The sequence below is a fragment of the Thamnophis sirtalis genome, unplaced genomic scaffold (assembly GCF_051295495.1).
Source record: "Thamnophis sirtalis isolate CommonGarterSnake01/CBP01778 unplaced genomic scaffold, rThaSir2_p1.2 scaffold_2, whole genome shotgun sequence".
In the NCBI taxonomy this organism is placed as follows: domain Eukaryota; kingdom Metazoa; phylum Chordata; class Lepidosauria; order Squamata; family Natricidae; genus Thamnophis; species Thamnophis sirtalis.
Window position 1 is genome coordinate 66,846,955 of NW_028261382.1, and position 15,433 is coordinate 66,862,387.

Below are 15,433 nucleotides of genomic sequence, written 5' to 3' on the forward strand. Positions count from 1 at the left end.
TTTGAATATTTCCTAAAATATTTCATTCTTCTAGGAGAAGGAGGGGTGCTAACTTTCTGCAGTAATAAGGCCTAATTTCTTAATCTCAGCAGCTTTTATTTGTGTGGATTTCTGCTCTCAGAATTCCCCATCCAGCCTGCTTCCCTGGGTTCTAGATTAATAGCTGCTTCTTTTAATCCAGACTCAGCAATGGTCAGCTCCTATGCAGGCTCCCAGAATCTCTTTTGACCAACTGCCTGATTGGGTTTGTAGGCAATGAAATACTTTAAAGGAGCAAGAAGATGTGCGTCTCAGCCCTGCAAAGGTTTAATGCACCCTTCTCACTTCTGTTGGAAGAAATGTCCATCTGGGTTCAGTTCCAAGTGGGGGAAAAGACTGGAAACATGGAGGCTGCTTGGAAAGATGGTTTAATGGTGGACAGGATCCCATGGCTTGAGCTCCTGAACAGAAAAAGGGGCTCACATGCTTTCAGGTGTTGGGTGAAGAAGAAAAAGAGAGAAAAAAGGTCTTGCTGAGTGTTCCTGGGTTTTTTATACTCTGTTGGGCCCCATCTCTTTGTTTCCTGTTCCTGTGTAAGTAATGTATTCTGATTGGTTATCAGACTCCTAGGGGTGGGTGGGTAGGTCTTAGCTAACTTTGTAGGTTGCGTGTCTTTTGAGTCCCAAGCTTGGTTGAGTTCCCAGATGCCATGTGGTGAGTTTCTGTAGAAGGCTAATCCTACCTTTGTTATGTAGACTAGCTCAGGCTTTTTTAATGGCCCATTGAGAAAGGTGGGGGCTATTAAGATGAGTCTGCTTCCTGCCTAAAAACATGTTTCTCCATTTCTGATGCAGGGAAATATAATATTCTGCCTTTTCAATATTTCCCCATTTTTCTAGAAGAAAAAAACAACTGATTTCTTCAGTTTCTAGTTAAGGACAAAGAATGGAAAGGATCTTAAGTTTTTTCCTCCTCCCCAAAGAGAATTGTATGATCCTACCCACTCTCAAAAAAGTAGCTTTTTTAAAATACCAAAAGAGCATCTTCTGCCAGCAGAAAGTTGTCTCCCTATGGTTGAACAGAGAAGCACAAGATCTTCATTTCCTGCCTTCCACAGTTCTTTAAATTTAGCAGAAAAAGGACATCCTGGCCACTTCGTTGTGTTTAGTCATGGCATGCTTATTCAAGACAAAGCTTGCTGTGTTTTCAGCAAAGAAAACTGACTTCTCCCTCCGAGTAAAGGGGGGAATCTTTCTACCCACCGTTTCTTTTTCTATTATATATGTAAAACAAAATTATTGCTAGCTTGGGATTCTCTTTGTCTTTTTTTCTCCAACATCTGCTTTCCCAACCTGGGGCACTCATGAATGTGTTGGGATTAAAATTCACATCATTCCCAGATGGACTGCAGGATGCTAATCAGCTCCAGACAGTTGGCACTCACCTTCCCTAAAGCATTGTTTCTCAACTTTGGCAATTTTGAGTTGGGTGGGCTTCGACTCCCAGAATTGCCCTGGTTAGACAATTCTGAGAGTCAAAGTCCACCCAACTTTAACAGATTAACAGAGTTGGAAGGGAGCTTGTAGGTCATCGAGTCCAGCCCCCTACCCAAGCAGGAGATCCTATCTACACCATTTCTGACAGATGGCAGTCCAATCTCTTCTTGAAAGCTCCCAGTGATGAAGCTTCCATAACATCTGAAGGCAACTTCTGTTGCATGGGTGGATTGTTCTCACTGTCAGAAAATTCCTCCTTATTTCCAGGTTGAATCTCTGCTTGGTCAATTTCTATCCATTGTTCCTTGCTTGGCCTTCAGGTGCTTTGGAAAATAGCTTGACCCCCACCTCTCTGTGGCAGCCTCTCAAATATTGGAAGATGCTCTCCTGTCTCCCCTGGTCCTTCTCTTCACTAGACTAGCCATGCCCAGTTCCTGCAACCGTTCTTCATGTTTTAGTCTCCAGACCTTTGATCATCTTAGATAGATTCAGATTAATAGAGGTGAAAGAGACCTTGAAGGTCATGTAATCCAACCCCCATGCCTGAGCATTTCTGACAGATGACAGTCCAGTCTCTTCTTGAAAGCCTACAGTGATGAAGCTCCCACAATGTCCAAAGGCAACTTCTGTTCCATGGGTTGAATATTCTCACGGTCAGAAAATTCCTCCTTATTTCCAGGTTGAATCTCTCATTGTTCAGTTTCCATCCATTATTCCTTGTCTGGCCTTCAGGTGCTTTGGGAAATAGCTTGACCTCTTCCTCTCTAGGGCAGCCCCTGAAATATTGGAAGACTGCTATCCTGTCTCCCCTGGTCCTTCTCTTCCCTAGACTAGCCATGCCCAGCTCCTGCAACCTTAAATTGCCACGTTTGAGAAACACCATCCTGAAGAAAAGTGATTGTGCAAGTATAAAAAAACCACATCCGCACAATGAAATTACAAGCTTTAGGATAGTCCAGTGGGGATCTCAAGGTTAACTGGCTCCAGGATCTATGAAGAAGACAAGAAGCAGCTTCTGAATTTAGTTCAGAGATGGGTCCCCACATCCCCAAAACCTCCTTGTAGTTCTTGAAGCCATCTTGGTCTACAATTGCTGAAAATTGTCAGTTCCTGTGGTTGAAAGAATGGTAGAATCGGTATCTCTGTTCCCTATAAAACAGCAAAACAGTCCTAGATATTGTTACCAGATTAGAGGATATGAAAATTATCCTTTCATTGTCCCTTGGACATCATTAATCATCTATAATCAAGCCCCAAAGCTGGAATATGTTTCGTCCTTTCTCCCTCCCTTCTTCCTTCCTGCTTTTTCTTTCATCCTTCCTTCCTTTTTTTCGGTTTCCTTCCTTCCACTTGCACAGCTTTTGCTGAGTTCCAGGCACCTCTGCATAACACTTTTGGCACATTTGTAAACAAGGTTGGGCGGGGGAGGGAGGGAGGGAGAGAGAGAGACATCTGGATTTTCTTCCTTGAGATGTGTTGTGGCATGCGTTGCTCTGGTCAAAGGATGAAAGGACTTTGACGCAGATGGGAAGCCCTGGGACATGCTAAAAATAGGTTTGGTGGGGAATTTTTCCTTTTGGCTTCTGATGGATGCGTGTAGTCTTCCCAGTCAGTTCGAGGGTTTGCCTGGGTTTGTTGGTGCCATCAGAAAAGCTGAAGGTTGGCTTAGGCAGCGTTTCTCCATCTTGGCAGCTTTAAGATGGGTGGACTTCAACTCCCAGAATTCCCCAGCCACATTCAAGTTGCCAAGACTGAGAAATGCTGGTTTAGGATTCTAGGCTACCCATCATCAATCACAATGAACATTTATTGGGTGGGGTGGGGGGGTGAGTTAAAGAGTGTTCCAGCCGGGAGTGGTGCGGTTGCCTAGAGGTGGAGCTTTCGCCTCATAATCAGGAGGCTGTGAGTTTGATCCTCGGTAGAGGCAAATATTTCTCTCTCTCGGCATGATGAGAATATATCTGCTGAAAAAAACTCCACATTGGTGACAGGAAGGGCATCCGGCCATTAAAATACTCTCTAGCTCCATTCAGTTGCCCAGACTCCACCCTGCAAGGGAATATGGGGTTGTGAAATGAAGACGATGAAGGTGATGAAAGAATGTTTTGGCCCCTCCCCACAAGATGATTTTCATAGCCCATCACAGGTTGGCAGTGTGAGTCTGCCTACAGCACCTCCTGAGCCGGTCTGCAGGACATGGCATCCAAATACACTCTTGGGGGGGGGGGGGAGCATAAAGATTGCTGAGCCTTTAAGAACTCGTTGTCCTTGCCTGAAACCATCAACCTGCAAAAATATTAAAATGCAAAATTCTGCAGAACTGCAAGCTCTCAAAAGGGTCTTCCAATTGAAAACAGCAGGGCAGGCAGGAAATACGTTCCTTTGTGAGCCGGCCAGCTTGCAGCTGCTGTGAGGAGCCAGGAAGCCTCTGGGCCAAACCAGCACATGGCCCTGAGGAAGGCAGGATCCGAGCCAAGGAAAAAACTCTGGAGGTCCAAGAGGCATCAGCATTCCTGGGAGAATTGGATGGCCAAAGGGCAGCCTTTGCAGGCCAAGCCTCTTCCCCTGGCTGCTCCTTGAGGGTGAGCCCCCTCCAGCCAGTCTGGACCAGGGCTCCTTTCTTCAGGGTTAGCTCACTCGGCTGGTGGGAGGAGGAACGGATTTCCAGAGGGAAAAAATTGCAGCCTACAGGAACCATTTGCACCACTCAGGTGACCCATTTGCAACCATTTCCCAGCAGGACTCAGGGCGGTGCACAAACCCAAAGGAGGGGAAGGGAAACACAAGAACTACAACAAAAAGTACAGGGAATTTAAAACAACCAACAGCCACACGATTCGAGAGGGGAAGGGAACTCATCGACCCCAGGCCTGCCGACAAAGCCAGGTTTTAACGGCTTTTCAGAAGGCCTGGAGAGAGGTGAGGGTCCGAATCTCTGCGGGGAGCTCGTTCCAAAGGGCCGGAGCCGCCACAGAGAAGGCCCTCCCCTGGGTAGTAGCCAGATGACATTGGCTAGTAGATGGAACCCGGAGGAGGCCTAATCTGTGTGACCTAATGGGTCTTTGGGAGGTAATTGGCAGCAGGCGGTCTCTCAGAGTTGAAGAAGCTTCTTGGATGAGAAGTGAAACATCTTCAAAAGAAAAAACAGAAAATCCAGTTGCCTCTGGAAAAAGCACCTTTGGGATAACCATGACCTGGATGACGGAGAATCTCTACCGACTTTGCAAACTACTATGAAACCAAAGGTGCTTTTTCAGGAGGCGACTGGACTTTCTTGTTTTTTCTTCTGAAGACATTTTGCTTCTCATTCAAGAAGCTTCTCAGCCATACAATTTGGGATGAACCCCCTTCAAATGGTGCGGGAGCATGAAAAGATTTCCAGAGGAAAAAATGGCACAGGAACCATTTGCACCACTCAGGTGACCCTGAGGACACAAATAAGCCTCCAGGGGCCCTCAGGGACCCTCTAAAAGGATGCAAAGAGCCAGCTGTCTGCAAGGAATATCAACCCTTCCCTTCCCCACCATCCAGTCAGAGCTGAAGAAGCTTCTTGGATGAGAAGCGAAACGTCTTCAAAACAGAAACCAAGGAAGTCCAGTTGCCTCCTGAAAAAAGCACCTTTGGGACAACCGTGACGTAGAGGACTGAGAATCTCTACAGACTTTTAGCTATACAATTTGGGATGAAGACCCTTGGAATGGTGGGGAAGTAGGAACGGATCTCCAGAAAGAAAGAAATAACCGCCGACTACAAGAACCATTTGCACCACTCAGGTGACCCTGAGGACCAATGATGGGTTCCTACCGGTTTGGACCAGTTCGGCCGAACCAGTAGTAGTTTGGTGGCCTGGGTCACTGGAACCAGCAGCAACCCAGACCTACGCCTCGTTCTCCCTACAGAACAGCCCCCAAACCAGTTCTCCCGTAGGTGCCGCCATCTTGTTTTTTGCTTCCGCGCATGTACAAAAGCATTTTTATAGTATTGCGCATGCTGCATGACCATGAGAGAAACGGCAGTAGCGGCTGCCAGAACCCACCCCTGCTGAGGACACAAATAAACCTCCAAGTGGCATCAAAGACACTGTAAAACAGGAGTGTCAAACTGGATTTATTTGAGGGGCAAATCAGCATTGTAGTTCTCTGTGAACTGGCAGGGTTGGGGGTGGGGATCGGGGACAGATGCCTCCTGCAGCACCCTGCCGGCCAAAACAGGGTGCAGGGTGTCCGCACCCCCCCCACACACACTTCATTTTTACCCTGCCTGGCCTCCTGCAGCACTCTGCCAGCCGTTTCCAGCCCTTTTTTGGCTGGCAAGGTGCTGCAGGAGGCCACGCAGGGCGGAAACAAGGCACAAGGCACACCCATGGCAGATCTGACACTAGCAGAGTTCATAAATTGGGCACATCTGCCCTAGTGGAGAAGGTAACCATAAGCAAAGATGACCCAGGGGGCAGCTCTTATAGGTCAGAGGAGCAGGACTTTCCTGTGCTCAAAGGCCACATCTCTTTCCTTTTTTAAAAAAAAGCTGCCCATTTGGGAGGAAAAATGCATGCTCTGAGTCTGTAATTTTTCACTTTAATAGGACCCAAATGGGGAAAATCACCCCACTTCTAAGAATTGCTTTTGAATCGGGGAATTACTTACTTGGCTCTTGAAAAACCCAGCTGCGCCACAGGGCTTAGAATTTAAAAGACATTTCAAAGTGAATGGAGTATTTTTAGCCTTGTAGGTCATTCATTCGGCTCCTTCCGCTTCTCCAAACTTCCCAGGGTTGCCCAAAAGCCCCCCTCCCCCAGGGGGGGGGCTCTGGGGAAGTTAGATCCCCCAGGGAGGTGTGGCTGCATCCTGCATTTGGTTGACCCACTGGACTCAAGGCAAACCATGGAGGAAGTGCTTGCTGGACACACAATTTGGAGGGAGACTTAAAAAGAGCTCAGGGCCAGGAATATCCAAGAGAAGGGTCATAAAAATCAAAATGGAGGCCATGATTATGACTGAAGCCCCCTCCCCTTTTCAACATACATGAGAGATGGTGCTTGTTGCAGCTGCCAGATGGATTATTATTATTTTTATATCCCGAGGATGCTTGTGCTCAGGGTTTGGCATGGAGCCAGATAGTTTTGTGGTTGGGGGCTGCCTCATTTTTTCCAGCCTCTGAGGACCCCAATGGGGAGGTAAAGCAAAGGCACTGAACAGGCAGGGCCCCAAATGTTGGTTCTCCTTTGTTTTTTGTGGGGTGTACGACAAGCTTTCTGGGGACTCACACATCTATTCTGGTGCTTATTTAAAATAAATTTTGAAAACTTGAACCAGCAAATTTTAACAATGCAATCTTTATTTATTCAAAATATGTATATAACTACCAATCATAAAATAACTCTGGGTGATTTGCAACCCATAAAATAGTGTAAAGGCAATGGTATAAAAACCCATAAAAATAAAGATACAATCCAGAGACCTACATTCCCTCTAAGGCAAAGAAACAGATGTGCAAGATAAAATGTCTTGTGGGCACCAGCTGGATTGGGCACCAATAAAACATGTCCATAATAAACTTTGCAGCTCCCAACATTTATTTAATCTTACTATCAAGTAAATTTGGGCAGCTAGAGAATTAGAAGTTACATGTTATTTGGGGGGCTGCCACAGAGATGAGGGAGTCAACCTGTTTTTCAAAGCACCTAAAGGCCAGACAAGGAAGAATGGATAGAAACTGAACAAGGAGAGATTCAACATGGAAATAAGGAGGAATTTTCTGACTGTAAGAAGAATCAATTGATGGAAAATAAGTTCCCTTCAGAAGCTGTGGGAGCTTCATCACTGGAGGCTTTCAAGAAGAGACTGGACTACCATCGGTCAGAAATGGTGTAGGGTCTCCTGCTTGGGCAGAGGGTTGGACTAGATGACCTACAAGGTCCCTTCCAACTGTTAATCTGAATATCTGAATAAGGCTGGTTTAAAAGGGGGCAGAGTAGTATAGGATTCAGTGTGTAATGGAAATCCATGGAGTTGTGGAGCGAGTTGCACCATTGCATGGAGTTGTGAGACGGTTTCATTTGAAATCCCAAAGGTTCTTTTTTCAAGAAGCAACTGGACATTCCTGGTTTTTCTCTGAAGACGTTTCGTTTCTCATCCAGCTCTTCTCCTCATTCTCTTGCACGAGAAGCGAAACGTCTTCTAAGAAAAACCAAGGAAGCCTCTTGAAAAAGCACTTTTGGGACCACCATGACCTGGAAGGACTGGGACAATTCATTTGAAGCAGAGGAGAAATGCACAATATTTCTATTCAGGCATCCACCAAAGGTGCCTACAAGTTGTGCTGTAGCTTCTGGGCATCATGTTGGAGACCCTGCCATTAAATGTGGCATTATCCCGCTGTCCTTTCCAGTAGGGCTTCTCTGAGTAATTTAAATGGAAGATTGTGGTGAGCTCCAGGTCTGCCTTTGAAGGTCTGACCTCTTTTGCCCTCTCTTCTTTCGCCAGCTGCAACCTGACCTGTCCGACTGGCCATTATGGTGCAAACTGCACTGAGCTGTGCAACTGCCATGATGACACCTGCAACCCCTTCACCGGCATGTGCCACATGGGTAAGTCCCTGGCCAACCTTTCCCCAAAGCTTCTTGCCCCAGCTGGGTGGGGGAGGGTGCAAAGTGTGCCCCCCCCCAAGATTCAAAAGGCAGCCACAACAGCCTCCTCACTTTGTTGCAGCTGCCCTATTGCCTTTTTTTCCCAACACACTCTCAGAGTTGGGATTCAGCCGTTTCGGACTGGTTTGGGCGAACTGGATGCTAATTTTACATCTAGTTCATCAAACTGGTAGTTGGGAGGACTGGCTGGCCCTGCCCACCCCACCCTGCCCCTCCCAGAAGGCTCCATGCGGCCCATTTTGGATGCCAAGTAAGTGTAGGGTCTGCATAGAGGCTCTAGGAGGACGAAAAAGAGGCCTCTCGGAAGTCTGGAAACGAGCCAGTTTCTGGCCTCCAGAAGGCCAGCGGAGGCCGTTTTCACCCACCCGGAGGCTCGAAGAAACCCTCCAGAGTCTGGGGAGGGTGAAAAGCCCCCCCCCCCCGGTGGTGCAGGAGTCTGGGTAGGCCACACCCCTGTGGCCACACACACCAGCAACTGGGCAGAGAACCGGTTGCTAACATTTTTCAATCCCACCCCTGCACACTCTGCAATCACAACACACACACACACACATCCCACCTTGCAAGGACAGGTGTGGTTTCCTCTGCCCACTGACTCTTGCCAACCTCTTTTCCCCAGAGGCCAATCAGCGGATGGGGCTCATTGGTGCCGGAGTCCTCCTGACGTTTCTGCTCTGCCTCGTCCTCTCGCTGTTGTCCTGCTGTTGCATTTGTCGAAAAAAGGATCAGGCACGGGAGTGAGTACCCACAGGGGATGGATGGGGGGTGGGGGAGAGTGAGTGGGAGGAGGGAAGCTGCAGAGAACCAGTCTTCCAGAAAACGACTCCTGCCTGGAAGGGATGCCAAGACGGGGGAGGAAGGATGGGCCAGGAGGCACTTCGATCTGGCCAGCTTCCTTCAGCTGCCCAATTTCCTGAGAACAGTTACTGCTATTCCTTGAATTATGAGCACAAACCAGTTAAGTGACTTTTGCCCTAGTTTACAACCGTCCTTGCCACGGTTGTTAAGTGAATCCCTGCAGTGGTTAAATTAGTAACACCGTTGTTAAGTCCATCTGGTTTCTCCATTGACCTTGTTATGAGAAGGTCGCAAAATGGGATCATAGGATGGTGGAACACTGCTGCCGTCATAAATGCAAGTCGGTTGCCAAGTGCTTGAATTTTGATGACATGAACCTGGGGATGTGGCAGCAGTCATAAGTGTGAAAAGGGGTCACAAATCACTTTTTCAGTGATGTCCAAACTTTGAATCGCCATTAAGGGAACTGTTATAGGTCTACCTGTAACCAATGGAAGAACTTGTGTCCCGTAGTTGTAGGTGTTCCATCACTGGAGGTTTTCAAGGAAAGTTTGGACAACTATTTGTCCAGAAGGTTTGGACTTCAATACCCAGAATTCCTCTTGCGGGCTGGGGAATTCTGGGTATTGAAGTCCAAACGTCTTAACTTTAAGATGGGCAAGGCTGGAAAATCCTGCCTTATTCCATCCATAGCTGTAGATGCCACTTTCCCCTGCCTTCGGATTACAGCCACCCACCCACCCCCACCCCTTCCCTATCACCTTATACAGGTAGGATAGGTGAGATGCAGGGAAATCTAAGACAAAAGGAGCAAATTATAAAGATGCAATGCAATATGACCCCTATTGAGGGCTGTGTTGGTGCAGTGGTTAGAATACAATTACAATTTCTGCCAACTGCCAGCAGTTTCATCCTGACCCAGCCTTCCATCCTTCCGAGGTGGGTAAAATGAGGACTCAGATTGTTGGGGGCAAGAGGCTGACTCTATAAACCACTTGGAGAGGGCTGGAAAGCATCATGAAGCGGTATAGAAGTCTAAGTGATATTGCTATCCATGTGGCAACTTTTGACTGTGGTCTCACCGGGTTGTCTGGCTTCCTTCACAGCATTCGCCAGGACTTGGCTCATAAAAAATCTTCAAGGCGCCTTTGTGGACAGTTCAGCCAAATCAGCTTGAAGCTGCCCCGGATCCCCCTTCGCCGTCAGAAGTTGCCAAAAGTTGTAGGTAAGGATCCACTCCACGGTCTTGGCCACTGTTCCCTCTGGCTAATGGACTTGAAACTGGAAAGGGGGGGGGGGCGCAGATGCCAGGAGAAAGATTTTGGCCACACAGTCGTCACTGCTAGATTGAGAATAGAATAGGAGTGGGAGTGGGAGTGGGAGTGGGAGTGGGAGTGGGAGTGGGAGTAGAATAGAATAGGAATAGGAATAGGAATAGGAATAGGAATAGGAATAGGAATAGGAATAGGAATAGGAATAAAATATAATAATAATAGGAATAGATTAAAATAGATTAGAATAGAATAGAATGAGGAATAGAATAGAATGAGGAATAGGAATAAAAGAGGAATAGGAATAAAATATAATAATAATAATAATAATAATAATAATAATAATAATAATAATAATAATAATAATAATAATAGGTACATTAAAGAAAGAAACAGAGTCACTAATCCTTTTTTTTCTATCGAACAGAACTTTTTTATTTTTCTTTAAAAAAAACACAAATATGTCATCATTTGTCAATCATTAAGACATTGAAGTACAATTTTTTTTGTTGTGTGTACCCCTCCCTCCCTCCACCCCCCCACCCCCCCTCCTCCTTCCCCCCCCCCCGACTTCCCAGAACCCGTACACGGTATGGATTTTTAACTAACACAGTCTAAAATCTATTGAGAAAAAAGAAATAAAGAAATTAATGACATTCTAGATTGACCTTAGCTTCTTCTTACTGAACTGACTTTTAACAGTTTAAATCATTTCTGATCTTAAGCATAGGCTAACTGGAATTTCTTAGTCCCGTATTTATTTTGTATATAGTCAATCCATTTTTTCCAGTCTCGTTTATATCTCTCATTTGAATGATCTTTGAGATATGCCGATATTTTAGCCATTTCAGCTAAGTTTGTTACTTTCAATGTCCATTCTTGGATTGTAGGCAAGTCTTCCTTCTTCCAATATTGCGCCACCAACAGTCTTGCTGCAGTTATCAGGTGCAGAATCAAATTGGTCTCTACCACTGTAAAGTCAGTACATATACCTAGTAAAAATAACTGAGGACTAAACTTTATCCTTCTTTTAAAAACATTTTGCATGACCCACCATATTTTTATCCAAAATGCCTTAACCTTTTGGCAGGTCCACCATATATGATAGTATGTAGCATCGAGAGAACCACACCTCCAACATTTAGGCTGTACATTCGGATACATAGAAGCCAACTTTTTAGGATCTAAATGCCATCTATAGAACATCTTGTAAAAATTTTCTCTCAGATTTTGAGCTTGTGTAAATTTCACATTTCTTACCCAGATTCTTTCCCATGTATCCAACATTATTGGTTCCTCAATATTTTGAGCCCATTTTATCATACAATCTTTAACTAATTCTGTTTCCGAATCCATCTGTATTAATACATTATATATCCTCTTTATATGCATTAAGCTTTGATCTCTTATTTGTTTAAACAGATTATCCTCAACTTGAATAAAACCAATTTTTTGATCTATTTTCCACCTAGCCTGTAATTGCCCATACTGGAACCATGTTTGAACTACCTTCTCCTCTTTTAATACCTCTAAAGATTTTAATTGTAATACCCCCCTTTCCGAGGTAAGAAGCTGTCTGTAGGTAATTCTGTCATGTTTTTGTGCTGTATTCATATTTTCAATTGCGTGTCTAGGAATTGCCCACATGGGTATCTTGTCATTTAATTTATATTGGTATTTCTTCCAGACCCGCAATAAAGCATTTCTTAAAATATGACTTTTAAAGTTCTTATCCAATTTTTTGTTGAATAACAGGTAAGCATGCCAACCAAATACCAGATCGTGTCCCTCAATGTTCAATATTCTATCATTGGTTAAGTGAATCCAATCACTAATTACAGATAATGCCACTGCATCATAATATATTTTTAAATTAGGTAGTTTCAATCCTCCTCTCTCACGTACATCTTGCATTATTTTCATCTTTACCCTCGGCTTCTTTCCTGCCCACACAAATTTGTTGATACCCTTCTGCCATTCTAAAAGGTTCGCATCTTTTTTAAGTATAGGTAACATTTGGAAGAGAAATAAAAATTTTGGTAAAATGTTCATTTTCACTGCCGCTATCCTACCCAGCAAAGATAAGTGCAATTTCTCCCATTTTTTCATCTCTGTCTGTATGCTATGCCAAAGTGGTTCATAATTATGCTTATATAATTTCCCATTTGAAGTTAAAATGTTAACTCCAAGATATTTGACTTTTTTAACTACCTCACATCCTAGCATCACTCCTAATTCTTCCTTTTGTTTAATATTCATATTTATAGCTAATATTTTGGTTTTTCCTAAGTTTATTTTAAAGCCCGACACTTGACCATATTGATTAATCATATTCATTAAAACCATACTGGATTCCTGCGGTTGTTCCAATATTATGACCAAATCATCCGCAAAAGCGCGGACTCTATATTCTTGCTGCCTAATCTTGATCCCTTTTAAACCATCCAAGCCCCGTATTTTATTCAACAATACTTCCAAAGTTATAATAAACAATAATGGGGACAAAGGACACCCCTGTCTTGTACCTTTTCCAATTTGAAAAGAGTCTGTTAGACTTCCATTGACTATGATTTGTGCTGTTTGCTGTTGGTATATTGCTTTAATTGACTGTAAAAAATTATCTCCTATCTGCATTTTTTTGCAGTATCTTCAACAGAAATTGCCAGTTAACTCGATCAAAGGCCTTCTCAGCATCCAAAAATATAAACGCAGCAGGGATCTGGTTGTTCTTTCCCAAATATTCTAATGCATTAATAATTAATCTAACATTACTTTTCATCTGTCTCCCTTGTATAAAACCTGTTTGGTCCGTATGTATCAATTGTTGAGTGACCAACATTAACCTATTTGCTAATATTTTAGTAAAAATTTTATAATCTACATTCAGTAATGAAATAGGTCTATAATTTTTGGGTTGAGTAGTATCTTGATCTTCTTTGGGTATCAAAGATATAAACGCTGTCTTCCAAGATGGAGGGACTTTACCTTCCGTTTGAATCATATTAAATAATTCTCTAAGAGGTTCTACCATTTCTAACTGTAAGTTTTTATAGTAAACCGCTGTCAAGCCATCTGTACCTGGTGCTTTCCCTGACTTTAATTGCTTAATTACCTGCAGGATTTCCCCCGAGGTTATTGGTTGATTCAATTTTTGCCTGTGTTCTTCTCTAACTGAAGGTATTTTCTCTTTGTCTAAATATTTGTCTATGTCTAAACCATTAATTTTATCCCCTTTATACAGTTCTGTAAAAAATTCCCAGAAAGCCTTTTGAATCTCTTCCTGTTGAAACACCTCCTTCCCTCTGTAAATCAGTTTAGATATATTTCGAGTTTTCCTTTTTTTCCTAATCTGATAAGCTAACCATCTGCCAGGTTTGTTTGCATTACAAAAAGTATTGTGTTTTGCATATAATAGATTAGTAGCCACCTGGTCAGAGATCAACATGTCAAATTGAGATTTTAATATGTTAATAGCTTCCTTAACCTTTGTATCGTCTGGGTTCATTGTTAACTCCAGCTCTTTTCTCTTAATTTCCTCTTCCAGTTCTGTTCGTTTTAACCCTTGCTTATTTCTATGTGTTTTATTTATATTCATCAAAACTCCTCTCATATACGCTTTGCTTGCGTCCCATACAAATTCCATAGATGTACCCTTATTCATATTCAAAACAAAATATTCCGATAGTAATTTTTTACAATCATTAATATACTTTTCATATCTAAATAAGTTTTCATTCAATCTCCAAGACCTTCTTGCCTGCACTACCCTTCCCAACTCCATCCAAACTGGGTTATGGTCCGAAAGGATCCTAGCTGCAATCTTTGTTTTCTTGACCCTAGAAAGCAAATCATTAGTGGTTAGAATAAAATCAATCCTTGAGAGGGATTGATGCCTGTCCGAGAAGAAAGTAAAGTCACATTCCTCTGCATTTCTTTCTCGCCAAATATCTCTCAATTCAAAATCATCCATAATGTCAAAGAAAGATTTGGGTAACTTTGCTCGCATCTTGGTATTTAGGCGGGAAATCTTCTTATCTCTCTTAGTGTCTATCACTCCATTCCAGTCACCCAATAGTATACAGGAACTATAGTCCCACTGTACTAATTTAGCATGAAGATTTCTATAGAATCTATCTTGCTGTTGATTGGGAGCATAAATTCCCAAAAGTAATGTCTTTTTCCCTTCTAAGATTAAGTCTAAAGCAATATATCTTCCGAAGGGATATGCTTCTATTAATTCAGCTTTCATATCTTTTCTTAAGTATACAACTATACCATTCTTCTTTTCCATAGCAGAAGCTGCAAAATGTTGACCAAGTTTTGAGTTGATCAAATATTTTTGATCAGTTGACTTGATATGAGTTTCTTGCAAACAAATTACATCGTTCTTAAACTGTTTGAGATAATGAAATATTTTCTTCCTCTTCTGTGGAGAGTTCAGTCCGTTGACATTCCATGTTAAAATCTTAGTTGTCATCTTTGGTTGGTTGAAGCATTTTTAGAGCTTCCTGCACGGCCTGTTTAACCTTAGGTCTAGCTCCTCCCATTGCTTCCAGATTTGTTGTTGTAGATCCTTGATCGATGGCCGATGATTGTTGATGCTGTTGCTTTTTAGCTTGTTTCTCCATACGTCTAGTAGTCATGCGGCTAGGTCTTGGTTCCATAGCACCTTGCACTTCTAGAGAAGAGAGATGCTCCATCTTGTCTGGTGGTTGTGTAGTTTGCTGTCTATCCTGTCCTTCTTGTGGTCTTTCTCTAGGTCCAGATGGTGCAGGGTGTCCGGCCTTCAATATATTATAATAAAAATCTCGGGCTTTCCATACAGAGTTGAGGCGGTACCTTTGCTTATCAAATGTAAATATGATGCCAAATGGTGCATCCCATCTATACTGTATCTGACGATTTCTGAGTTCTTCGACCAAAAAAGCGTAGTCTCTCCTGGCTCTTAACATTTGAGGTGGTATCTCTTTCAAAACAGCCAGGTCTTGACCGCCAATTTGAAGCTTAGTATTATAAGATGCTTGCAGTACCATATTTCTAAACTCTCTTGTAGTAAAATATATAACTATCTCTCGAGGAAGCTGCTTCTGCTTTGCCAGCCAGGAGTTAACGCGGTAAGCTTTGTCAATTTGCCAGTCTTGATTGGTCCCTGGTCTTCCCATCAGGCAGTCAAAAGCTTCCAATAGGATCTGTTTCAGGTTCTCCTGTTTCTCCTCACGCAGCCCCCTTACTCTTAATGCGAA

The 15,433-nt window shown here is 43.4% G+C and overlaps 1 protein-coding gene across 2 annotated transcripts in view; it reads left to right on the forward strand.

Moving 5' to 3' along the window:
- The window catches only part of SCARF2 (scavenger receptor class F member 2), a 67,135-nt gene that overhangs the window by 32,935 nt on the left and 18,767 nt on the right, over nucleotides 1–15,433 (forward strand). For both annotated transcript variants that reach the window (XM_087705846.1, XM_087705848.1), the window contains exons 7-9: nucleotides 7,958–8,061; nucleotides 8,741–8,858; nucleotides 10,026–10,144. In XM_087705846.1, the coding sequence (XP_087561972.1) occupies nucleotides 7,958–8,061; nucleotides 8,741–8,858; nucleotides 10,026–10,144 (341 nt within the window). The remainder of the gene's footprint in view (nucleotides 1–7,957; nucleotides 8,062–8,740; nucleotides 8,859–10,025; nucleotides 10,145–15,433) is intronic.